This window comes from Quercus robur, chromosome 4, assembly GCF_932294415.1.
Source record: "Quercus robur chromosome 4, dhQueRobu3.1, whole genome shotgun sequence".
In the NCBI taxonomy this organism is placed as follows: Eukaryota; Viridiplantae; Streptophyta; class Magnoliopsida; order Fagales; family Fagaceae; genus Quercus; species Quercus robur.
The window spans coordinates 70,115,116-70,139,918 of record NC_065537.1 but is presented as its reverse complement, the minus strand read 5'-3'; the positions used below and the strand labels follow the sequence as shown (position 1 = coordinate 70,139,918).

Below are 24,803 nucleotides of genomic sequence, written 5' to 3'. Positions count from 1 at the left end.
GGATACAAAGGGGAAGTGCGCAAAATTCATTGGGTTAGTTGGAATAAATTATGCTTACCAAAGAACCATGGTGGTTTGGGTTTTAAGGATTTGGAGCGGTTCAACCTTGCTCTCCTTGGAAAACAAGTTTGGCGGCTAAGTCACAATACTGACTCCCTTTTTTACAAAGTATTCAAAGCCAAATACTTCCCCAACTGTTCAATTTTTGATGAGGGGGTTAAGAGGAAGGGATCATATGCATGGCATAGCATTCTGTCAGCTAGAAGCATGGTTCAAATAGGTTCAATTTGGCGAATTGGCAATGGGGAAAAAGTCCGCATCAGAGGTGACAATTGGCTCCCTGATCCGTTCTCAAGACAAGTTATATCTCCTCAAAAAAATTTCCCAAACTGCACTCATGTCTGTGCATTAATAGACGAAACGGTCCCGTGTTGGTTGGAAGACAGAGTTCGCAATGAGCTTCTGCCCCATGAAGCTGAAGCTGTCCTCAGTATTCCTCTCAGCAAACGCAGGCCTGAAGACTCTCTTATTTGGCAGAAGACAAAGAATGGAGTGTACACTACTAGAAGCGCCTACCGTATGCTAGCAGAGATCGACACCCTGTCCAAACCGGGTCAGTCAAACCCAGCAGTAAGTAATGGTATTTGGAAGCAAATTTGGAGCCTTAATGTCCCTAACAAAATTAAACATTTCTTGTGGCGGGCTTGTGGCGAAGCATTACCCACAAAGAAGAATTTATGCAAACGAAAAGTCATCTGCAATGCTAGTTGTGAGAGCTGTGGGAAGGAAGAAGAAGACACCATCCATGCGTTATGGGAGTGCCAAGTCCTCAAGGAAATCTGGTGGGAGATTGATATTTGTCGAAGCAACTTGTTAACCCGATTCACTTGCTTCCGAGACCTCCTTACTGGAATTTTCCAAGTCCAAGAACCAAACCAAGCAGAAAGGTTCGCATATGTGGCCTGGGGAATTTGGACGAAAAGGAACACAGCTAGAATGGGACAAGTGTCCACGCCATACCAAAAAATCTATGCGGAAGCAATGGATAGACTGCAAGAATTCCAGGCAGTGCAGGTTGAACAGCCCATAAAAGACACAGCGGTTGAGCAACATCGGTGGCGTCCCCCTCCATCTCATCTGCTCAAAGTAAATTTCGACGGTGCGCTTTTCATGGACTCGTGTAAGGCGGGCATCGGTGTAGTGATAAGGGATTCAGCGGGGAAAGTTATTTGGGCTCTGTCAGAAAGGATCCCACTACCCAAAACAGTAGAGGATGTTGAAGCTTTGGCTTGCAGGAGAGCAATTGAGTTTGCACTGGAAAAAGGCTTGCAACAGGTTGTCTTCGAGGGAGACTCAGTTACTATCCTAAACAGCATTCTGGGGGGCTTGCCGTGCTTGGCACCTTATGGGAATATTATTGAGGATTCCATCATTTTGGCTTCGCAACTTAGTCACTGTTCTTTCTTCCATGTTCGTCGCAAGGGCAATGCGGTGGCTGATAAGCTAGCAAAATTAGCCAAGCATCTTAATGTACCCAACGTTTGGTTGGATAATATTCCTAGTGATGTCAATTCTCTTGTAGTTATTGACAGAAATTCTGTTGAAGTTTGAATAAAAGTACTGGACGGTTTCTCAAAAAAAAAAAAAAAAAATGAGGGATGATTAATTATGTCTCACAATAATAAATTTATTTTACATTAATAATATGCTTAGTTATTAAATGTATGGAGTTAAATATTATATATCTTACAACGCATTTGTCTTATCATAGGGTGGAATCAGAGGATGAGAGCGTAAGAGATACAGAAACAATCCGCAAGCTCAAAAAGGTAATGGTAGATCAACAGGAAGAAATAGCCACTTTAAAAATAGAAATTACCTCTTTAAAATCGCAAATGGCCACTTTAAAATCACAGTCCTTGTTGGTTCAACAATGGAGTAACCAGCTTATGACTACATTATGCTCTTACATTATATATATATATATATATATATATATAATTATCCTTTTTTCTCACTTTTTTCATAATATTAAGTAATGGAGCTATTTATTTATTGGTCATTTTAGGTTGAGAACACTTCTAGCGGTGTTGGAGATGTTGGTTCATAACTTGGATAAAAATCTTCTTCAACGTGCTAAGAATTGCCTCCTCGTGGTAATATGTCATTATACTTGGAAAATGATGGACTTGTTTGATAGTAATGAAATATGCAATTAATAAAGTTGGACTTGTTTGACAGTGATAAAATATGCAATTAATTTATATGAGAAGATTTCCTATTATTGTGGTGTTCAAATTATGTTTGGAATTATATTATTTTTCTAGATAAAATACTAATAAATTTATCCTTGTGTTGTAGGTACAACAACCACTCAATGTGGAGCAATTTATATTTTGTAATGCAACTTTCATATTTGTATTATGTGTAGTTTAACAACTTTTAATTATGTTATTGAAAAGTAGAAGGATAGAAAAGTAAGAGAAATGAAAGATTTGTAATTTCTTTGATGTGTATTTGGTTGAAGGAGTGGGAAAGTGGAATGATAGAAAATGAATATGCATTTGCTTTGTTTGGTTGAGATTAAAAAAAAAAAGTTAGGAAAAAAATGGTAATTTGTAGTAATTAGTCTTATATTGACAGGGACACATCAAGTGACCTGTGGCCACCATGATGACTTATAATTGCTACATGGTATTGACATGGAACAAAAAAAAGAAGGATAATATTGCCACTTTTCTATACTTGAATTTGTTGAATAGTTTTCTAATCTAATGTTGGGACAATACGAGGATTTAAATGGGAAGAAAATGGGCAATGGGTCAAAGTTTAAGGACGGATTTGGATTATTTTACATTACAAATTTTGAAGGTTTTGATTGCTACTTTTGTAACTCTAAGGAACAAATTGAAAAATGGGAAAAACTTTTAAGGAACAAAAGTGGTGTTTGCCCATAAATAAGTATTGTTTTGTTTAGCTGAATATATGACTTAGACTTTTTATTTTCATCACTCTATTGATTTACTTTGGTTGTGTGTTGATATGTAAAGGATATTGATGTTAGTGGGGAAAAGGGAGGCTAAGTTGGACACCTTTTACTTCTAAAATAATTTTTTTGGCCTTCCATTGGAAATTGATTTTGGAATAGATTTGTGTATAGAATAGGATTGTACTTCGGCCTCACTAATTTATAATGTGTAAAACTTTTATTTTACATTATTTGATTGTTACATGGTCTAGTTTGCTATAGGGAGAACCAAAGTTGTTGGACTCTTTCATTCAACTCCTAGGTGGATTGGAATTATGCCAAAGATGAAAGCAATTTAGAGTATGTTTTTATATAAATAAATAAATAAGAGTTTCTCTGACCTAGGGCTTTCATACACCCTAGCTCTCAGTAGAAGTCAGTGCCTACCTCTGAGGTTGGGCGTTAGTCCTTCTTGCCTCTATCTCATGAGAGTGGTCAAGGAAGACGTGGAAGTTTGTTTAGTGTTCCATGGAGTCACTGTCAGAGAAGTGGGAGAAGTTCTCACTGTCTGAACACGAGGGAAACAAGTTTCATGTGAGAGTTGGCGAAGTAGAAGAATATTTTCTGGTAGCCGGCTTCTTCACTAGTAGAGTTTTAAATATGGAGGCAATTGCAAATACCTTCAAACTGTTATGGCGGACTCTAAAGGGGTTTGAGGTTCGGGACATGGGCAATCATAGGGTGTTGTTTGAATTTCGGGTCGTGCTTGATATAGACAGGGTACTGAGGTGAGCCGTGGTCTTTTGACAAATATTTGGTGGCTCTTAAGAGGGTTTCGAGGAACACAGATGTCAAGAGTCATGTTTTTGATAGGACTCGGTTTTGGATGCAGGTGCATAATCTTCCCATTGGTAGTTTCTCTAGGTCTGTGGCTAAGGCAGTGGCGTTAGTAGCATGCGTACTAGATGAGAGTGAACCGGGTGATGGCGAGAGTGAAGGATGCAAGTTCATAAGAGTAAGGGTTGCGGTGAAGCTATCGGAACCTTTGTGTCAAGGTAGACAGATTGATGCAGCGTAGGCGTGTAGAAGCAGAATCTGTAACACACAATTACTAAATCTGTAACACACAATTACTACAATTCTTCCACGAAACCTAAGTTCTACAAGAACACTAGGCTAGTAGGCAAAATAATAGAGAAAACCTCTCTAACAAGCTTTTATTAATCAACACATAACAACAATCAACCTCTCTATAAAAAGTATTTATAGGAATAGAATTTCTCCTACTCCTTTTAGGAAAAGACATAATAAACCTACCTCTACTTGAAAAAGGAAAAACAATTTAACTTGGAAAAGAAAAACAATTAAAACCTCTCTAACAAGCTTTTATTAATCAACACATAACAACAATCAACCTCTCTATAAAAAGTATTTATAGGAATAGAATTTCTCCTACTCCTTTTAGGAAAAGACATAATAAACCTACCTCTACTTGAAAAAGGAAAAACAATTTAACTTGGAAAAGAAAAACAATTAAAACTCTAATTCAACTATGAAAAAAGAAAACAACATAAAATATTAAAATATTTTATTCTTCCTTAACGTATCTGCATCATTCTCTCGGAGTTGGGGAAAACTCGTCCTCAAGTTTTGTGGCAATCTTCCACGATCAATTGGAACCCCGAATAATCCTCTTCATCCTATTCTTCTGCGCAAGACAAGACGAATCAATATGCTACTTATTAATCTTTTCTCACTCATAATAAATCTTGATGTACGGATTTTTATTCTTGACCTCTTTTGCCACGGCAGGATATATAAAGCAAGTACTAAAAAAGAATCCATGCACACATCCAAAAACTTCATATTTCCTTCTCGACAAAGATTACTTAAAATCATTCGTTCACGCCTCTTGTTGACCTCCATCAATTCTTATTCAATAAAATCCTTCCAGAAGGGATCAATAACCTTTTGTTTTTGAATATCGAAAGTCTCATCAACGATGTGAGTTATGGGCTCATCTCGTATGTATATGACTTTATTTTTATCAAGCTTAATCTTTTCTCCTTGACTAAAATCTTCAGGATAGTCATCATAAATTGGTGGAGAATCCCAATCTACTAGACAAACTCTTTCAATATATTCATCAACCTCTTTGATATCGCAGCCCTCCTGCTCATATCAAGATCCTCCTCCTCCTCCACAAAATATGGATTTGGATGGTAGTTTTGAGGTTGACTTCCAACGGCTAAGGTGGTGAGCTGCTTTGAAAGCGCATCAAACCACTCCTTTGTTCGTTGAAAGAACACCTCTAATTGCGCATCGCGTGCAACCTCATCGCATTCATACACGTCATCTATGGCAACAAGTCTTCCCCCACATGCTCCTCTTTGTGCCATGGTAGGAACCTAGCCTTGCTCTGATACCAACTGATGCAGCGTAGGCGTGTAGAAGCAGAATCTGTAACACACAATTACTACAATTCTTCCACGAAACCTAAGTTCTACAAGAACACTAGGCTAGTAGGCAAAATAATAGAGAAAACCTCTCTAACAAGCTTTTATTAATCAACACATAACAACAATCAACCTCTCTATAAAAAGTATTTATAGGAATAGAATTTCTCCTACTCTTTTTAGGAAAAGACATAATAAACCTACCTCTACTTGAAAAAGGAAAAACAATTTAACTTGAAAAAGAAAAACAATTAAAACCCTAATTCAACTATGAAAAAAGAAAACAACATAAAATATTAAAATATTTTATTCTTCCTTAACGTATCTGCATCACAGATCGTCCGAAGCGGGGGCATGGAGAGCTAGGTGAATTTCAAATATGAGCATCTACCCAACCTCTGTTATTGGTGTGGGAGATTGAGTCGTCATAACAAGGATTGCCCAAATCGTCTGAAGAAGAGGGGGACTGACAGAGATGAGGAAAAACAGTTTGGATCATGGTTACGGGCAAGCGCTCCAAATCCATTAGGACGAACAATAATTCGTGTTGCATGGTTTGATGAAGAGTTGGATGAGCAAGGGTCCGAGATGGATACGACGAAGGGTGGTACTGAAAGGCAGGTTGGTGCTAACGGAGCAAATGAACCTGAAACGGGCTCGACCTCGCCTTCAGTTGCCGCCATGATTGTGATTGAGCTTGACAGTGAGGATTTTAGGGAACCATCTGAGGCAGGTCTGATGCTAACACCCCCAGTAAGGGTTGTCCCTCATTATCAGAATATCGTTATCAGGGATGGTCCTAATCAAGAGTTTCAAGAGCAAATGGATAGCATTGACAGGGAGTTGGCACAGTTTGATAATGATGAGGGTGGTGTCTTGAAGGGCAATGAGTCACTCCTGCCTTCAGAGGGGTCGAAAATGGCAAGCTTAGCACAATTCCTTAAGAGTTTCTTTGTTCCTAGTGGGCTGACTTCAGGTTTTGCTATGGGTAGTAAGGTGGGGTCCTCCCGGGTTGGGGTTTCTAAACATGTCCACAAGCAAAAGCACCAACGGGAGCCCAAGGTAGTGAGGGAGTCAGTGTTGATGAAAAGGGTGAATAGGGATTCGGATGAGGAGATGGAGGAAGTGGAGGGCAGTCACAAAAGAAGGGCAGTTTATGGTATTGATGAATTGGTGGTGGCTAATGGTCAGCCCTGTCGACAACAATGAAAATCTTAGCATAGAATTGCAGGGGGCTTAGGAACCGACTTGCAGTTCAGAAGCTTGTTGACATATTTGTTTTATGTGTATTTTAACAACTTGTTATAACTTGTATTCATGTGTATTTGAACTACTTGTTGTAATCATGTTATTGGAAAGAAAATATTTGTATTTTTCTTGATGTGTGTTTAGTTGAAGGAATAAAAAAGTAGAATGATAAAAAATCAATATAGCTTTGCTTTGTTTAGTTGAGAGGAAAAGTGAAAGGAAATAAATGATACTTTTTAAGAGAATTACCATTTGTACTTGTACCATATAAGAAATGATAATTTGTAGTAAAAAGAAAATAATAATAATCGACAATAACTTGGATAAAAGGCTTATTACTCATCTTTAATTCACATCCAATTTCCCCTTCTTTTCTCTCTATTATGGGAAGATTATATCCCCCCTCCTCGCCCTTTTTCCATCCTTTCCCTTCTCACTTCAATCAAACATATAATGGTTTATGAGATACAAGAACATGAACTATAGTGCATACCGCTTGCTTGTAGGAACCCCAAAACATGATTGTGTCTCTTTACTTCGTCACATTATGGTCTCTTAATTTTGGACAAGTTTGGACCAAAAGATTTCAAGCATTCTCTCTTTTTCTTGATATAAAAAAGTTGTGAAGTAGTATTAACTTTTGACCAGACTATTCCATTTCTTGCCCATGAGATATTTCTAAAACTCCATGGACAGTTAATGTGGTAGTTTGAACTTAAGACCTTATTTGCCTTTTTATTTATTTTAAAATTTTGATTATGAGGATTTCAATGATGGGTTGTTTTCTAATATGATATTTTGTGGTTCTTTCTGGATGTCAAATTCATTCTCAACCATCTAAGCATTTTGGGTGTATATATGGCTACCAAATTTAAGGAGGACTTCAAAAAAAAGAGATTATATATATATATATATATATATATATATACACACACATATATTCACTACTACTACTACTATTAAAAGGGCTTCCCCTATTTGGGTCCTCATTTTTTTGGTTAAAAAATGTTTCTACACTTCTATGTTTAAGTATAAACAAAACTAAAGGACAATCTGGTAAAAATACAACTCTAACTTCTAATAGAACATTGCCTAAAAAATAGAGTCACTCTCCAGTTAATTTTCAAATTGTTTTATCTACTTTGAAATTAGATTCTCAAAATAAAAATGCAGGTTTTTTTTTTTTTTTTTTTTTGCTACAAAATAAATGTGTAATATTTGTTCATTTTTTGAAACTAGCCTCATGACTTTTTTTTTTTTTTTTTGAGAAGAGCCTCATGACATTCTTGGTTGTATTAGTAGTTCTAAATGCATAATAATAATGAGAAAACGTGTAAATCTCAAATTAGAATGAATGAAAAATTATTACAATATAAAAAATAAAAAATAAGGCCTTATTGTATGCGCAAAGTGCATGTGATAAGGCTAGTATATATATAAAGTATTAATTGAATTATAAGACTCTTCCAAACTACTATTTTTTTTTTTATAACTTTAGAATTATATATAATTATAAAAGTAATAAATTACAAAATTCTTGAAACAATAAATGCATGGACACAACAATATGACTTCTTGTAATTTGTACAAAAAAAAAAAAAAAATTGACATTAGTATTAGACCAAGGTGAAAGTAATATTATTATAATCACAATAGAATATATTAACAATTGGGAAAAGACAAAGTTGTAATAAGCCTGGAGCCACAAAAATATTATCAAAATATTTCACAATTGTCAATTATCGAGATGACATGTTATTAATGATATATGATAAAATAATGTTAATGCTCGCCTGAATGTAAACTAATAAAAAAAAATTGCAAACTAAATGTTGTGAATAACATTTTTTTTTTCTTAACTTCTAACCTTTCTATTTTGGAAAGTGATAAAGATAAGTTAAAGGCCAACCGATATATGTAAGAAGGAGAAGTGTAGGAGTAGATTCACAAATTATTCCACAATTTTTTTAACCACAATTCCAATGTGGCAGGCTATGAGTGGTCAGTCATCCTTTACACTTGGACTCACTATTTTTTCTTCATCAATCACATCACACGTTACAGTTGTGGAAAAAAATTGTAAAAAATTTTGTATTACTAAAATTTTTCTAAAAGAATAGATGGAAATGACTAGTAAATTTAAAATTTTAGGATGAAAGTTAGACGGATATATATATATTATATATATATAGTGATTTTTGGGTTGGCCGAAAAAGAAAAACAATTTGTTTTGCTGAACTAAACCAAAAATATAGGGATGGACAGTGTCTAGTGTCTAGACGAGCTGAGACTGCATAGTTCTCTGAACACTCATCCATCTAGTTTACACCATTCCGAAGTGTTTCTCAACTCTCAAACTTTTCAACTGGGTGAAGAGAAAGAAGAAATGTCAGACTATCTCCCACACGAAGTGGAGCGTGACATCCTGCTCAGTCTACCCGTGAAATCCCTAATCCGATTCAGGTGCGTTTCAAAATCATGTAACTCTCTAATCACAAGCTCTGACTTCATCGATTCACACCTCACTCGATCACATTCACTTCCCTCCAACTCCAATTCCAACAACACACTAATTGTTAGGGACTTCGCTTCTAAACCCAATGTACAACAGTACAGATTATTTCACAATGACTCATTTGATCGAACTGAACATCTTGAGTTCCCACTAACGACTCGTCGTCGTAGTCGTATTCACAAATGTATGTTTATCGGTTATGTGAATGGTTTGTTCTGCCTTTATGAGAAAGAGCGCTTTATCCTTTGTAATCCCTCTATTAGAAAATGTATTATCCTACCTAAGCATTGCATTAAGATCAAGACGGACGGTAATGTTCAATGTCATTCAGCATTCGGGTTTGATTCACGGACCAATGATTATAAGGTGGTGATAATTGCACTTCCAGATAATCCATATTATATGAAAAAGAAGCCAACTCTGGTTGAGGTTTACTCTCTTAGTGAGGGTTCTTGGAAAATGATTGATGCTAGCACCTCCTTTCCGCCTAATATTCGTTTTAATGGATATAAATGTCCGGCAGCTTCTTTAAATGGGGCTATCCATTTCACAGTACAGGTTATGCCGAATTCTAATGAATCAGCTTTTTTGTCGTTTGATTTGAGGGATGAGGTTTTTCATGTGATATCGTTGCCAGATAGTATAGCCACACATGGATGGATTAATGCTTCAGTATTTAGGGGATCACTTTCCGTAATATGTGAAAGGCATACACCCAGCAAATGTTCTATTTGGGTGATGAAAGAGTATGGAGTTGTTGATTCTTGGACTGAACAGTTTACTTTTTATCACAGTGGAGGATATTTATCAGTAATCGGTCTCCGGAAGAATGGTCATGTATTAATGAAGGATATAGAGTCTATACTACCAGAGGGCATGTTCCACTTCTTCAAAAAAGAAAATATGGAGTTAGATTTACTACCTTCTTACATGCTCTCTTCGTATGACCCTGACAGCCAACAATTTAAGAATTTGGGGAGTGTTGGGAAGGCATTACAATGTGTTGATAATTATACTGAGAACCTTGTCTTACTCCGCAAACCAAATGATGCAGTTTCAAGAAAGGGAGTGAGCAGGAAGAGGAAATGCAGGTAAAAGCTTGATTCAACCCAAAATTTCAGCATTTAATTTCCTCAGTTCTATCTTATTCTTGGTGTATACTAGATATTGTTGTGTGGCTATAAGTAAACATTACATGGCTATAAGTAAACATTACATTGCAAATCTCAATATATGGCTTTTAGATGTAATTTGTTCTTGAATGGCATTAATAGTCATAATTGTTATATACAATCTTGCGGTTGCGATTGATAATGGGTTTAGACCTTGGACATTTGGAAGCAGGAAACTGTAAATATAAACAAAAGACTGATGTTATTATCTTTTTGTAGATGCTGAACTTGTCACATCTAATCCATATTCAATATGAAAATGTGTTTTACACTTACAATTCATTAGAATTGCTCATATTTTTATATAATGATCAGCCATCGGTTGCCTTCTGATACTGTGTTTTGTACATTACATTTTGTTTTGCATCAATGTATATTCAACAAAATATGGGAATGGGATGGGAAGCATTTAAGTTGTAACTGTGTAAGTGTAACTGTAGGTAGAGTCATGATGTTTTGCTTGGGGTTTTGACTGATTAAATTTTTTACATTGTATTGAGTATGGGAGTTTCATCAGGGTGACCCTAGTGACAACCCTAGTATTTGTTCTAAAAATATAAAAAAATAATAGGCAAACACCAGTCATTAAAGTTTGCCTCATTTTCCAATTTGGTCCCTAAAGTTTCTAAAGTAGTAATCAAATCCTTAAAGTTTTTAGAATGATCTAATGTTGTCTACATGCTAATCTTGACACCAATATGTCATGTGATTGGGCATACTTATAATAAAAAAGTTCCAAATGGCTTAAGAATTATTTATGATGAATAATAAACTTCATTGAAATTGAAATAAGGACAAAAAGATTAAACAAGATACACAAGTAGCCTACTAAAAGGCAACAAAGGAAAAGAAATTAAACAGCAATGAAAGTACAAAAATCAAGCATGTCAAGCAGAGACATGAAAGTAACAAAACCTGAAGCATTTACTCATTCAAACAATTCTTGAAAGAAGTTTCAACTCATGAATTGACTTTTCATCCCCTTCAAAAGTACGTGTATTCATTTCCCTCCATATGACTCACATAAGACAATGAGGGATCATATTCTAGAGTACCTTAGTTTTGAGTCTATTAAACTTGCCTAACCAACTTGCTATAAGTTCCACAACACTAAATGGCATGACTCAATGAACCCTAAAAAGGGAACACACCATATTCTTTAACTCTTGAGCTACTGAGCAATGTAGAAGTAATGGTTTAAAAATCAATTTTACACTGGTAATCTTTGGTATATTACAAGTGACATGTGGCCTCCATGATGGCTTATAAGTTATGATTGCTACTTGGTATTGACATGGAAGCAAAAAATGGGATATATTGTCCACTTTTCTAGACTCAAATTTGTTGAAAAGTTCTCTATTTCAATGTCGGGAAAATACAAAATAGGAAGAGAAATGGGATAATGGGTCAAATTTTGAGGACCAAAGGAAAAAATTGGATTATTTTATCAATTTTAAGGGTTTGATTGCTATTTTTGAAAGTCTAAGGAACAAATTGAAAAATGGGATAAACTTTAAGGACCAAGAGTGGTGTTTGTCCAAAACTAAGTACTATTTTGTTTAGCTGAAATATGGTGTAGACTTTTTATTTTCTTTCACTCTATTGATTTACTTTGGTTGTGTGTTGATATGGAAAAGTTATTGATGTTAATGGGGATGAGAGGGTAAATTGGACACCTTCTACTTCTAAAAAAATTTTTTTTTGGCTTTTCAATGGAAACTGATTAGGGTTTTGCGGAGAGAATTATGGAATAGAATTTTGAAAATATAATAGGATTGTACCTCGGCCTCACCCCTTTTCATGTATAAAACATTAAAACTTTTATTGTACTGATAGAAAAATATAGGATAGGATTATTTGATTGTTACATGGTCTGGTTTGCTATAGGGAGTAAATCAGATCTATGGTAATTTGTTATGTTATATGGAAGGAAGATGATGAAAGTGTAAGCAAATCAGAAGAACCAAAATTGTTGGGCTCTTTCAATCAACTCCTAGATGGATTTGAGTTATATGCCAAAGAAGAAAGCAACTTAGACACTTTTTTTTTTTTTTTTTTTTAAAAGTTGGAAACTACTAAACCAAATAGGAAAAGGAAGTACAAGTTCTGAGACTCATGGCCACCATATCGCACTTCAGTGGCTAGAGAAATCACCAAATTACCATTCACTCCGAATTAAAATAAAATACAGAAAATTCTTGGAAGCAAGTCAATTGCATATTATCTTGACAATGATAATAATCATTGTTAAGATAATAATACTTGATATCACATACTATGTTGTGGTTAGTCTGGCAGGAACGTAATGCCCTCATTTTTGAAGACAAGGCAAGAACTTGGAACATCTAAAATGTTTACTTTTTCGTACTCTGTTTCTTTGGGCTCGTGTTTGGGGGTGTACAAACTGTACTGCTGTATCTAATTTTTTAGTTTCTATTTCCTTTAGCTCTTGATCTTTTTGTATTTGTTTTATTGTTCAAAGTGTTCACCATCATGAATATCATGTTCAATTTTTTCTCAACAAAAGTCTTATTATCTATCAAAAAAAAAAAATCACATACTATGCTAGGTCCTCTCATAGACGACCATAAAACTTCACTTCCCTTTTTAATTTTTAATGATGTGGGTCTTCTATGTTCTTTGGAAAAGTTGAAAGAATTATTTTTGCTTGGTAAATATTCAGAATATACGCATTTCAAATGCACGTAGAAGTACAACACAATATGATATACCCTTAAAGTTACATAGTTTTGACACTTTTTCCACTTCCTCTAGGTAGTACTTTTAATAGACAATTGTTACTTTCTAATTTTGTTTTCTAATTCTGTTTCTAGACAGGGAATTCTCCTACCTGAACTAATCAATTAGTATTATTGCAGTTTGTACATGTTTGTTTCATGGATAATAAGGGGAAAGAAAATAACTTTCGGGAATATTTTCTATGCAACTATGTTTGGGGAGTACGGTACATAATGAGAAAATTTGTGTCGTTTCTTTACTTCTTTATAGGATATTGATTTGATTTGGGTGTTTTGTTGTCTATATTTGTTGAAGAATTGATTAGAATTCATTGGTTGTTTGGATTCTTGATGACATAAAATTGACACTTCTTGGACAATGCTTGGTGTATAATTTGTTATTGTTTATTACAATATAGGAAATGTGACTTTGGTTTTATAATTTGTTGTATTTTATTACAATATAGGTCATGTGACTATGATTTTGAAGTGATTATGAGATATGGTTTGTAATGTGAGACAATTCTTGTGTTTTGTTGTTGTATTGCTAATGTGTTTGTCATTACGAAATGATTTTGGAGTATGGCTGCTAATTTGAGAATTACTTTTTAACGAAGATTAACATCTTTTATTATTGTCATTTTTGTTGCAGGTAATAACACTACATTGAAAAGAAGGATTCAGTGGCGAAATGTAGCAGCCATTGTTCTTAATGTCTAGAGCTTTTTTTTTTTTTTTTTTTTCCTATTCTAAGCTCTGTCTAAAGCCTGTTTGGATTGGATAATTTTAAATTTTAGACTAAAATGTAAATTACACTCTAAGTTTAGGATAATCTTGTTTTTAACCCTAAATTTTATAATTTGACCTTTTTCCTTGAGTGTTTGATATACACGCAGATATGTTCATTCAATTTGAGTGCTTGTGTCAGCTTTCTATAAAAGACCTTTTAAATTTCAACTAATTTGATAAGTTTTTTATTTTAACTAATTTAGAAAAATAAAAATAAAGATACTCATACTCAAACTTTTACTAACCAAACATACCATCTATAATATATTATAGTTAATAATGATTCAAGAAAAGTTACAATTTTCCCCTAATGTCTAGTCATATCATAATTTAGTATTCTCTAGTCATATAATACCAAAGGTTAAAATACTAAAATATTATTTTGGCCATTAAAGTTTGTATAAAGTTTCTTTTTCATCATTATACTTCTTCTTCATTCTTAACCTATTGAAAATATTATATTTTCTATTGTTCAACTTTAAAAAAGTTCTTTCTCCATTCCTAAATTATTATTATTATTTTTTTGTCTTTGTTTTCATCCCTAAACAAATGAAAAAAAGTTCGATAAAAGGTATAAGGATAAAAAATGAGCTTTTTATAGTTTAGGTTTAAAAAAATGAAATTCAAAAATAAGGAAAACAATATTTTACCATAATAAAATACAAGATATAATTTTTTAAAAATTCTTCTCTTGATATTGTATACTATTTTAAAAGAAAAAAAAGTGTGGAAATGTGTGTAATATTGTTTAAAATGTGAAAATGTGAATTTGAGATTGATGACCAAACAGGCCCATTTAAAGCATTTGATAAATTGCACTGATGTATGTTTTGAAATTGTTATACATTTTTTGGATTGAAATCTTCTAGATTTTCTAGGTTCTTCTATAAAGTAGATAACTTTAAGTCTTCACATTTCTTTTAAAATAAATGGTTAAGATACTACTTACTACTATATCAACAATCCATTAATACAATTCTAAATTGGTTAAACTTCTATTTTAATAACCATTTATTTTCTCGAGAAAAAAAAAATACACTAAAGCAATGCTTCCCATTAATCCGAATGATACTTAGAAAAAAAAAATCATCAAAGATTACTATTCTCCTTAAAATTTTCAGTATTTTAACCCACAAATAATAGCATGCAAGAAAAGTCATGACATAAAATTCCAAACTTTGGTAAAATTTTCCATTTTGCTACTTGTTTTCTTGTAGAAAGAGAAGACAGCAAAGCAAGGGAAAAAATAATATAAGAATAATTCAAAGAAAAAAAATTTCTTTATTTTTTGGATCATCCAAATGTTACTTGTTAGTTCTTTCTTTGTTAGAAGTATTGGTTAAATAATTAAATTTATCATATTCTAATAGCTTAAAAAAAAAAGAAAAAAAAAGTTATTTAGTTTTGTAGTACTCTTTGAACTTAAGTTTCAAGTTAAACTTGAATTCCAAGTAATATGCACCTAAACTAATTGTAACTTGAGTTTGTTAAATTTGAATTTCAAAAAAGCGGTATAACTCGAACTCTAAAAATTTTTGCTATAAATAAAAAAATACTAACGCAAAAACACCCCCACCAATTTTTACGCTTATATCATCAATCCGGCAAATTCATCCCAACATCAACACCCTTACTATATGGCTCAAGATAGAGTTTATGGACCAAGGTTTAGGTCATCACCCATGAGTCAACTTCCTAGGAGATTGAGAAGAAAGAGCTCAAGAACAATTGCACAAAAGCTCTCTTAATTACCATTTGTGCCAAAAACTTAGGGCCCGTTTTGACCAAAACCAACTGTACTACTGTCCGTCTCTTTGTCTCTTCGCCATTTTGGAAGTGTTTCAACTCTCTCAAATCTTTGAATCAAAAGAAATGTCAGACTATCTTCCAGAGGAAGTGGTGCTACAAATCCTGTACAAACTACCCGTGAAATCTCTAATTCGATTCAGGTGCGTTTCAAAATCATGGAACTCTCTAATCACAAGCTTTGCTTTCATCCATTCCCACCTAACTCAATCACTTTCACTTCCCTCCAACTCTGACAAATTAATTGTTAAAGACTACGATTATAGAAATGAAGTAGTTACCTACAAATTCATCCATGATGAAAATAATGACTATTCACTTCATTAGCATGTTGAGTTCTCACTACAAATTCCCATTTCTTTAAAGTGGGTAATTTCTATGGCAGAATCATCCTGTGAGGTTACCCACATTGTGGAGTGGCTCTCTCCTTGGCCTTGGCCCCGTCATACAATTAAGCACGGCAAACTGATCTTTCCTTTCTTTGATCGTACCACTTATTGCTATTGTTTTTTCTCTTGTCTTTGCAATTTCACCTAATATGTGCTCTTTTTACTTGTTTTAATTAAGGATCTCTTACTTATTTTGCCTAACAGTAAAGTGTTTCTTTTATTATTGTTTTATTGCGTTTATCCGCCATAACTTTTCTGTAGCAACTTCGCTTGTCATGGGCATGTAACTAAAAGTTTCAGCAAACGAGGCATAGTTTGTGCACAAGCTGGATCAGGGTGAGTTGCAACTAGACCAGTCCCAACTCTCTTATCCGGAACACCTAGGTCCTATACAGCATGAGGCAATCCAGCCCAAAATCACAAAAAGCCCACCACAAATGGTTGATCGGTGATGTGGGTTTTGATGGTTGATCGGTGATGTGGGAGTAAAATTTAGTGAGTAAATTTTAAATTATGAAATGTAAGAGTGTATAATCCAAATACTTCTAAATTTCAGGAGATAAAATCCAATTATGAAATTTTAGGGCTTGTAAAGTCCAAACAGATGTAACTTGCAAATTAACCAAATAAAAAAATGATTTAAAAAAAAAAAAAAAAAAAAAAAAAAAAAAACCAAATTAAAAAATACAAACATATTTGCTGAACTGTGTGTACACACCACACTAGAAAACCTGAGACGGCATATAGCATACAGGTGAACACTCGTCCAAAGTTTTTCAACCCTCAAAATCTTCAATTTGGTGAATGAGAAGGAACGAATTGAAAGAAATGTCGGACTATCTTCCAGAGGATGTGGTGCTTCAGATACTGTGCAGACTACCCGTGAAATCCCTAACTCGATTCAGGTGCGTTTCGAAATCATGGAACTCCCTAATCACAACCTCTGCCTTCATCGATTCCCACCTCACTCAATCACTTTCACTTCCCTCCAATTCCAACAAATTAATCGTAAGCTGCGGCGATTTAAGAACCAATTTAGAGTACTACGAATTCATTCACGATGACAATAATGACTCTGACTCCTCGTTTCATCAGTTTCAGAATGTTTTGTTCCCACTCTATTCCAACTATTTTAATCTAATCGGTTCTGTGAATGGGTTGTTCTGCCTTATTCGAAAGGAGCAGATTATTCTTTGGAATCCCTGTATTAGAAAATTCATTACCCTTCCCAAGACTAACAGAGCGATGATTCATGGGTTCGGGTTTGATGCACGGACTAAAGATTATAAGGTGGTGAGCATTGCAATCAAACCACGATGTCTGGTTGAGGTTTACTCTCTTAAAGAGGGCGCTTGGAGAAAAACTAGTGCTGGCGATTCGCTTTCGCCTGGGATTATGTTTAAATCTTATAAAGGTGCGGCCTTTATAAACGGGGCTGTCCATTTTCAGGTGAAATTAAAAGTTTGTCCATTTGTTTTGTCATTTGATTTTGGTGATGAGGTTTTTCGCATGATATCGTTGCCAAAGTCTGTACTCACAGCCCAGCTTGAGTTTGATATTTTTGGATTCAGGGGATCGCTTTCTGTAGTATGTTATACACATAGGGTCAGAACTTCTTGTTCCATTTGGGTCATGAAAGAATATGACGTTGTTAAGACTTGGAGTAAACTGTGCACTGTTGATCTCTGTGGAGTTATTAGCAGGGTATTAGGTTTCTGGAAGAATGGTCATATATTTGTGGTAGCAGACCTAAGTACACTCTCTTCATATGACCCTCAGAGTAAACAAGTTAAGAATTTGGGCATTTATGGGCTGTCATTCAATTCTTGTGCTGATAATTATGTGGAGAGCCTTGTCTTACTCAACAAACCAGTCTTATTCGATGAAGCAAATGATGCACCTTCCCTATGGGTAGGGAGCAGCAAGAGGAAATTCTGGTATGTACAACATTAAGTTTCAAATCTCAATATGCTGCATCTGGATGTTAATTTGTTCTTGAATGGCTAACAAAACCAGTCAGAATTGTTAAATTCCATTTTGTGGTTATGGTTGATGATGGGATTAGACATTTGCTAGCAGGAAGCGATAAATATTAATGAAAGACTGATGCTCTCATATTTTTTATATGCAGACCTTGTCAATTCTACTCCATATTCAATCTGAAATTGTGTTTCCTTTAATGAGGCTTGCATTCTGACATATTATCATTGCCTTCTGATACTGTTTTTTGAACATGACGTATTGTTTTGCATTCAATTTAAAATTGCATTACTATTTTGTTTCATAAATTTACATTGATGCAAAACAATGTATGTACAAAGTACAGTATCAGTAAATGACATAATGACATAATTTTAGGTATTATTGGTGGTTGTTTATGAGATGACCTTGCACACTATATTTAAGTCATATCGTTGACTCTAGTTCCAATGCTAAACCCATAAGAAAATGTCAAGACACTACCTGCAGTTATGTGGTGAAAAAAACTTTTAAATGTTTGTCCTAAACCCATACTTTGTGTTGGAACTAGCCTTCCCTGTCTCTTACAAGTCTTTAGTGGTTGCTGCCAGCAGCCTACAATGATGAAGTTCATGTATAATTTAGATAAAGAAAAATGAATGTCTCAGGAATATCTTCTATTCATTTGATGGTAGGAACTTAGGTCAATCATGGAACATAAATTTGTAGCCAGAAAATAATGGAGCATGTTTTCCTGTATTTCATTCTTTGAAAACATTTTTTATTTTTTATTTTGGTAAAAAGGAATGTATTACTGAAACTACCCAGCCAAAAAAGGCTCAGAACAAAGTCTGTTTAAATACAAACCATTGGCATCAGCCATGAGAAGATCCATAATGTCCACAGTCGGACTACTAAAAACATGAACATCAATTGCTTGGTTGGAACCCAGCCTAGCCAAAAAATCTGCACATCTATTGGCCTCTCTAAAACAGTGCTTAAAACGAACCTGCGGGAGCTGAGATAATAGGTGCCTGCAGTCATCCACCAAGGGGGAAACAACATTAACAGCAGCCCTGGGATTATTCAGCAAGTCTACTATAGAGTTAGCGTCAATTTCAATCTCAATAGCAGGTAAGTGAAGGTTTAAACATTGAAGAAACCCGTCTCTAAGGCCCCAAAGTTCTGCAGCATAGCTTGTTGTGATGCCAATCTTCCTAGCATAACCACAAACCCAATCTCCCTCACTATTTCGAATGAGACCTCCACTTCCAGCTAGGCCTAGATTGCCCAAAGAGGATCCATCTAAATTAAGTCTGAACCAACCCACTTCCGGCTTTTCCCACCTAATCCTCTTTACCACCTGACCCGAAGCTATTTTAGGAAGTTTCACACAGTGCTCATACTCCATAGCTTCTCGGAAAATCTCATGACCCAAGTTTTGTTGGATGGTTTTGTTTTGGAAAACAATGTTGTTCCTATGCTTCCAAATACGCCAAATAGCAAAAAAGAAGGAAGTGTTCCAAGGGGAATGATCTTTGTGCTTTTTTGTGTTAGCCTTACCATTAATAGTAATCCATTGATGAAGATTTCCGCTGAAAAAAGAAGAATTAACCTCCTCGGCACCCAGTTGAGTCCAAAAATTCCTAACCTTGCTGCAATCTCGAAGAGCATGGATTATAGACTCAGAATCAGAGAGACATAATGGGCAAGTGGGATCCACCGGAACCCCCCTTTTAGCTAGGCACTCCTTCACACCAATACTACTGTGCAGACACATCCACACAAAAGTTTGTATCCGAGGAAGGATGTTAACTTTCCACACCCATTGACCCGAGAAAGGAGTAACTTCGCTTCCCATAGCAATTTGATATGCACTTTTGAGCTCGAATCTACCATGAGTGGACTTACCCCAGGCTAGTCTGTCTTGACCTCTTGCAGCAAGAGAAACCGGAGTGGCTTTTAAAATATTGCTGACACTTTTTGGAATAGGAATAGAAATTCTTGACCAATCGCACCCATCGGCTGAAATAACATCTTTTACTTTGAGATTCTCCTCTTCCATAGGCAAAGGACCTTGCACCAGGCTCCTAATAGGCCCAACACTACACCACTTATCATGCCAGAAGCTCAACTCACTATCTCTTCCCACAACCCAGCTTACTCCTTTCTGAAAGATATCTTCGCCTTTTCTCATAGCAGACCACACTCTCAGCTTACTATTCTTTGAAAACATTATACCAGCATTACATGGTACTTCTAGGTTATTGACATGCCTGAAGATGTGTTAACAGCATTTTTTTTTTCTTTTTAGATGAAGAGTATCAATGTGTTTATTTTCTGAATATCAATTGTCATTTCCAAGCACATAGAAAGTTGAAGAGAACACAGCTTTAGTGAATTGGGAAGTGGAAGTGGCTCTTCGTCATTGTTACCTTCGGTTGCTCAAACCAGTTATTGGTGGTTCATTCCATGTCAAAATACATAGATGTCTTGTTAATAAGAGCATTCGTTTTGGTTTTCTAATAAAATTCTGATGCGTTGATTTGATTATATATCTTTTTTTTTTTTTTTTTTGGAGGGGTGGGGTTGGGGGGGGGGGGGGGTGTGTGGAGAATTAAAGCTATTGAGGGGCATGAATAAACCCATAAATAAGGATAATTGAAAATTGGGAAATAAGTGTTATTGATGTGACTAACATTAACTCTCAAAATAGCCAGGGATGAGGCGGGAAGCACAATGAAAGATTTATTTTAATTTAGTCTTATTTAATTTGGAGTTAATTGTATTTTATTTTGGGTATTTATATTTACTTAAATTTATTTGTATTATTATTTAATTCTACTAGAGTCAATGGTGTTTTGTAATTTAATAACTGGGATTTCTCAAGTTTATTAGGATTAGTTTGTTAGTTAGAATTAGGGTTTAGTAGTCTGTATAAGCACAATATAAACCTACTGGGGAGGATTTTTTTTATGAATAAACTTTCTCTAGAAATTTTCTCGATGGTTTGGTGTTGACTTCAACCAACCTTATATGCTAACGTGCAAAGGTTTTCTCTTGTTTCGTGCTGACTCCAAGTAGGCTTAGGTGTTGACTCTTAGGCTACCTATCTTTTATATTTATGCTCCTCAATTTTACTGTTGCATCATTTGATTTGTTCTATGTCAAGACATAAAATAACATGGGTAGAATTAATGAATAATGATAAAATTATGCTTAAAAAAAGGCGAGTTCTAAAGGGGGTTCCTATAGTAGCTGTTAAAAAAACAGACTATTAGATTATGTGTAGGCGCGGTTTTGTGACGTGTGTAGACAAAATATTTGAATGCCTAGTAGTGGTTTTTAACGTATTGTTAGTTTCATGGTTCTCAGTACTATTACAACAGAACTCAGTCCACTCTACTTCAATTGAAATAACATTGATCACAATTTATCTCTCTTCTCTCTCTCTAATAGTTGCATTGAAAAACCACTGTTCAGTTATCACATCGACATTAATGCGGTCAGAGAGTTAGTTGCAGAGCATTTAATGCGGTGGTAGCAGCTTTCTCCTTAGATATTTTAGGACTTCCCCCTGTCCTATGTTGCTGCAATGCTTATCCATACTAACAGAACTTTCTAGAATGTTCCCCTAGACGGCAGACCACCTCTTCGGACCTTGGCTCAGTTTAGCCGAGACATTCATCCTCGGCCCACCCTCTTGGGCCATTATGACCAAAACTAACTTCTCCATTTATTAACACGGACTTCCTTGACAATGTTTACTTCTTCTCGGACGACCTCACGTCCTCGGCTTGGGCCTCAAACCCAATATATACGTAGATAATGAGTTCCTGAGCCCAATACCCCTACAATTATTTTTCTAGATAAAATACTAATAAATTTATCCTTGTGTTGTAGGTACAACAACCACTCAATGTGGAGCAATTTATATTTTGTAACGCAACCTTCATATTTGTATTATGTGTAGTTAAACAACTTGTAATCATGTTATTGAAAAGTAGGAGGATAGAAAGGTAAGAGAAATGAAAGATTTGTAATTTCTTTGATGGGTGTTTGGTTGAAGGAGTGGAAAAGTGGAATGATAGAAAATGAATATGCATTTGCTTTGTTTGGTTGAGATAAAAAAAAGTTAGGAAAAAAAAATGGTAATTTGTAGTAATTAGTGTTATATTGACAGGGACACGTCAAGTGACCTGTGGCCACCACGATGACTTATAATTGCTACATGGTATTGACATGGAACCAAAAAAAAGAATAATATTGCCACGTTTTTATAGTTGAATTTATTGAATAGTTCTCTAATCTAATGTTGGGACAATACAAGGATTTAAATAGGAAGAAAATAGGTAATGGGTAATGGGTCAAAGTTTAAGGATCGAATTTGGATTATTTTAAATTACAAATTTGAAAGGTTTTGATTGCTACTTCCGAAACTCTAAGGAACAAATTGAAAAATGGGAAAAACTTTAAGGAGCAAAAGTGGTGATTGGCCATAAATAAGTATTGTTTTGTTTAGCTGAATATATGACTTATAGACTTTTTATCTTCATCACTCTATCGATTTACTTTGGTTGTGTGTTGATATGGAAAGGATATTGACGTTAGTAGGGAAGGGAGGGTAAATTGGACACCTACTTCTAAAATAATTTTTTTGGCCTTCCAATGGAAATTTTTTAGAGTTTTGTGGATAGAATTTTGGAATAGATTTGCGTATAGAATAGGATTTTTATTTTACATTATTTGATTGTTACATGGTCTGGTTGCTATAGGGAGAAAACCAGATCTATGGTAATTTGTTATGTTCTATAGAAGGAAGATGATGAAAGTAAGCAATCACAATTTATGTTTCTTTTGGGCAATTGGACTTAATAAAAGAAAGGTCAACACACCCTCAAACGAAGAACCAAAGCTGTTGGACTTTTTCATTCCACTCCTAGGTGGATTGGAATTATATGCCGAAGATGAAAGCAATTAAGACTATGTTTTTATATAATAATATAAAAAAAAATGGAAATAAAAATGCTGGAAACTACTCAACCATTAGAAAGGAAGTACAATTTTTGAGACTCATGGCCACCAATAGTGCATTTCAGTGGCTAGAGGAATCACCAAATTACCATTCACTCCAAATTTAAAAAAAAAAATTAAAATAAAATACAGAAAATTCTTGGAAGCAAATCAACTGCATATTATCTTAACAATGATAATAATCATTGTTAAGATAATAATACTTGATATCACATACTATGCTAGGTCCTCTCATAGATGACCATAAAACTTCACTTCCCTTTTTAAATTTTCAATGACGTGGGTCTCCTATGTTCTTTGGAAAAGTTGAAAGAATCATTTTTGCTTGATAAATATTCAGAATATACGCATTTCAAATGCACGTACAAGTACAACACAATATGATATACCCTTAAGCTACATAGTTTTGACATTTTTTCCACTTCCTCTAGCTAGAACTTTTAATAGACAATTGTTACTTTCTAATTTTGTTTTCTAATTCTGTTTCTAGACAGGGAATTCTCCTACCTGAACTAATCAATTAGTATTATTCCCCTTTGTTCATGTTTGTTTCATGGATAATAAGGGGAAAGAAAATAACTTTCAGGAATATTTTCTATGTGACTGTTTGGGGAGCATGGTACATAATGAGAAAATTTGTGTCGTTTCTTTACTTCTTTATAGGATATTGATTTGATTTGGGTGTTTTGTTATGTCTTTATTTGTTGAAGAGTTGATTAGAATTCATTGGTTGTTTGGATTCTTGATGCCATAAAATTGACACTTCTTGGACAATGCTTGGTGTATAATTTGTTATAGTTTATTACAATATAGTATATGTTACTATGGTTTTACTTTGTTATAGTTTATTACAATATATAGGTAATGTGACTATGATTTTGAAGTGATTATGAGATATGGTGTGTAATGGGAGACAATTCTTGTGTTTTGTTGTTGTATTGGTAATGTGTTTGTCATTACGAAATGATTGTGGAGTATGGCTGCTAATTTGAGAATTTCTTTTTAACGAAGATTAACTTCTTTTATTATTGTCATTTTTGTTGTAGGTAATCACACTACATAGAATAGAAGGATTCAGTGGCGAAATATAGCAGCCATTGTTCTTAACGTCTAGAGCTTTTTTTCCCCTATTCTAAGCTCCGTCTAAAGCCCTGTTTGGATTGGATAATTTTAAATTTTAGACTAAAATATAAATTACACCATCTAAGTTTAGGATAATCCTGTTTTTAACCCTAAATTTTACTATAATTTTAGACCTTTTCCCTTTAGTGTTTGATATCATTCCTTTTGTCTGTTCCTATCAATAACGTGGTCACTAAAATTAATAGTTACAATCATTCCATTTATAAAAAATACATTACAGTAAAATAAAATTCTCAACTTCTATATTAAAAAATAAAATAGGAGAAAGAAATTATCTTTTTTTTTTTTTTTTTTGGTAAGGTTCAGTCTTCTATCTCTCCTCATTTCTCTCGCCTACCTCACAAACTTTCTCTTTTTGCTTCTCAAACTACCCAAACAAGAGTAATGCTACAAGCACAAACTATTTTATAACATTTTTACAAAATGTTGATGTAGCCAACCTCTTATTGGTTTTCATTTAAACCCATCATTAATATCATTTTTTCATTTACCAATAATCATTCACCACATCATCAATTTGTAAAAAAAATTTATATCCCTAGCATTATTCCTCAAACAATGCCATATCTCCAAATTTCATCTCATA

General features: G+C 34.4%; 2 protein-coding genes across 7 annotated transcripts in view; both read left to right on the top strand.

The window, feature by feature from the left end:
• Positions 1-24,803, top strand: part of LOC126723527 (putative F-box protein At1g32420) — a 105,768-nt gene that overhangs the window by 60,936 nt on the left and 20,029 nt on the right. The window contains exons 3-5 of one of the 6 annotated variants that reach the window (XM_050427053.1): positions 1,772-1,946; positions 2,069-2,156; positions 21,944-22,092. The exons of 1 other annotated variant lie outside the window; for it this stretch is intronic. In XM_050427053.1, the coding sequence (XP_050283010.1) occupies positions 1,772-1,946; positions 2,069-2,110 (217 nt within the window). In that variant the 3' untranslated portion in view covers positions 2,111-2,156; positions 21,944-22,092. Of the gene's footprint in view, positions 1-1,771; positions 1,947-2,068; positions 2,157-2,361; positions 2,582-21,943; positions 22,093-24,803 lie in introns of those variants that run through there. 4 more of the 6 variants (XM_050427056.1, XM_050427052.1, XM_050427055.1 and 1 more) reach the window with 4 other exon arrangements.
• Positions 8,887-13,948, top strand: LOC126723529 (F-box protein CPR1-like). The gene is made up of 2 exons (XM_050427057.1): positions 8,887-10,278; positions 13,750-13,948. Exons 1-2 carry the CDS (start codon positions 9,059-9,061, stop codon positions 13,751-13,753), a joined length of 1,224 nt encoding a protein of 407 aa, XP_050283014.1. The 5' UTR covers positions 8,887-9,058; the 3' UTR covers positions 13,754-13,948.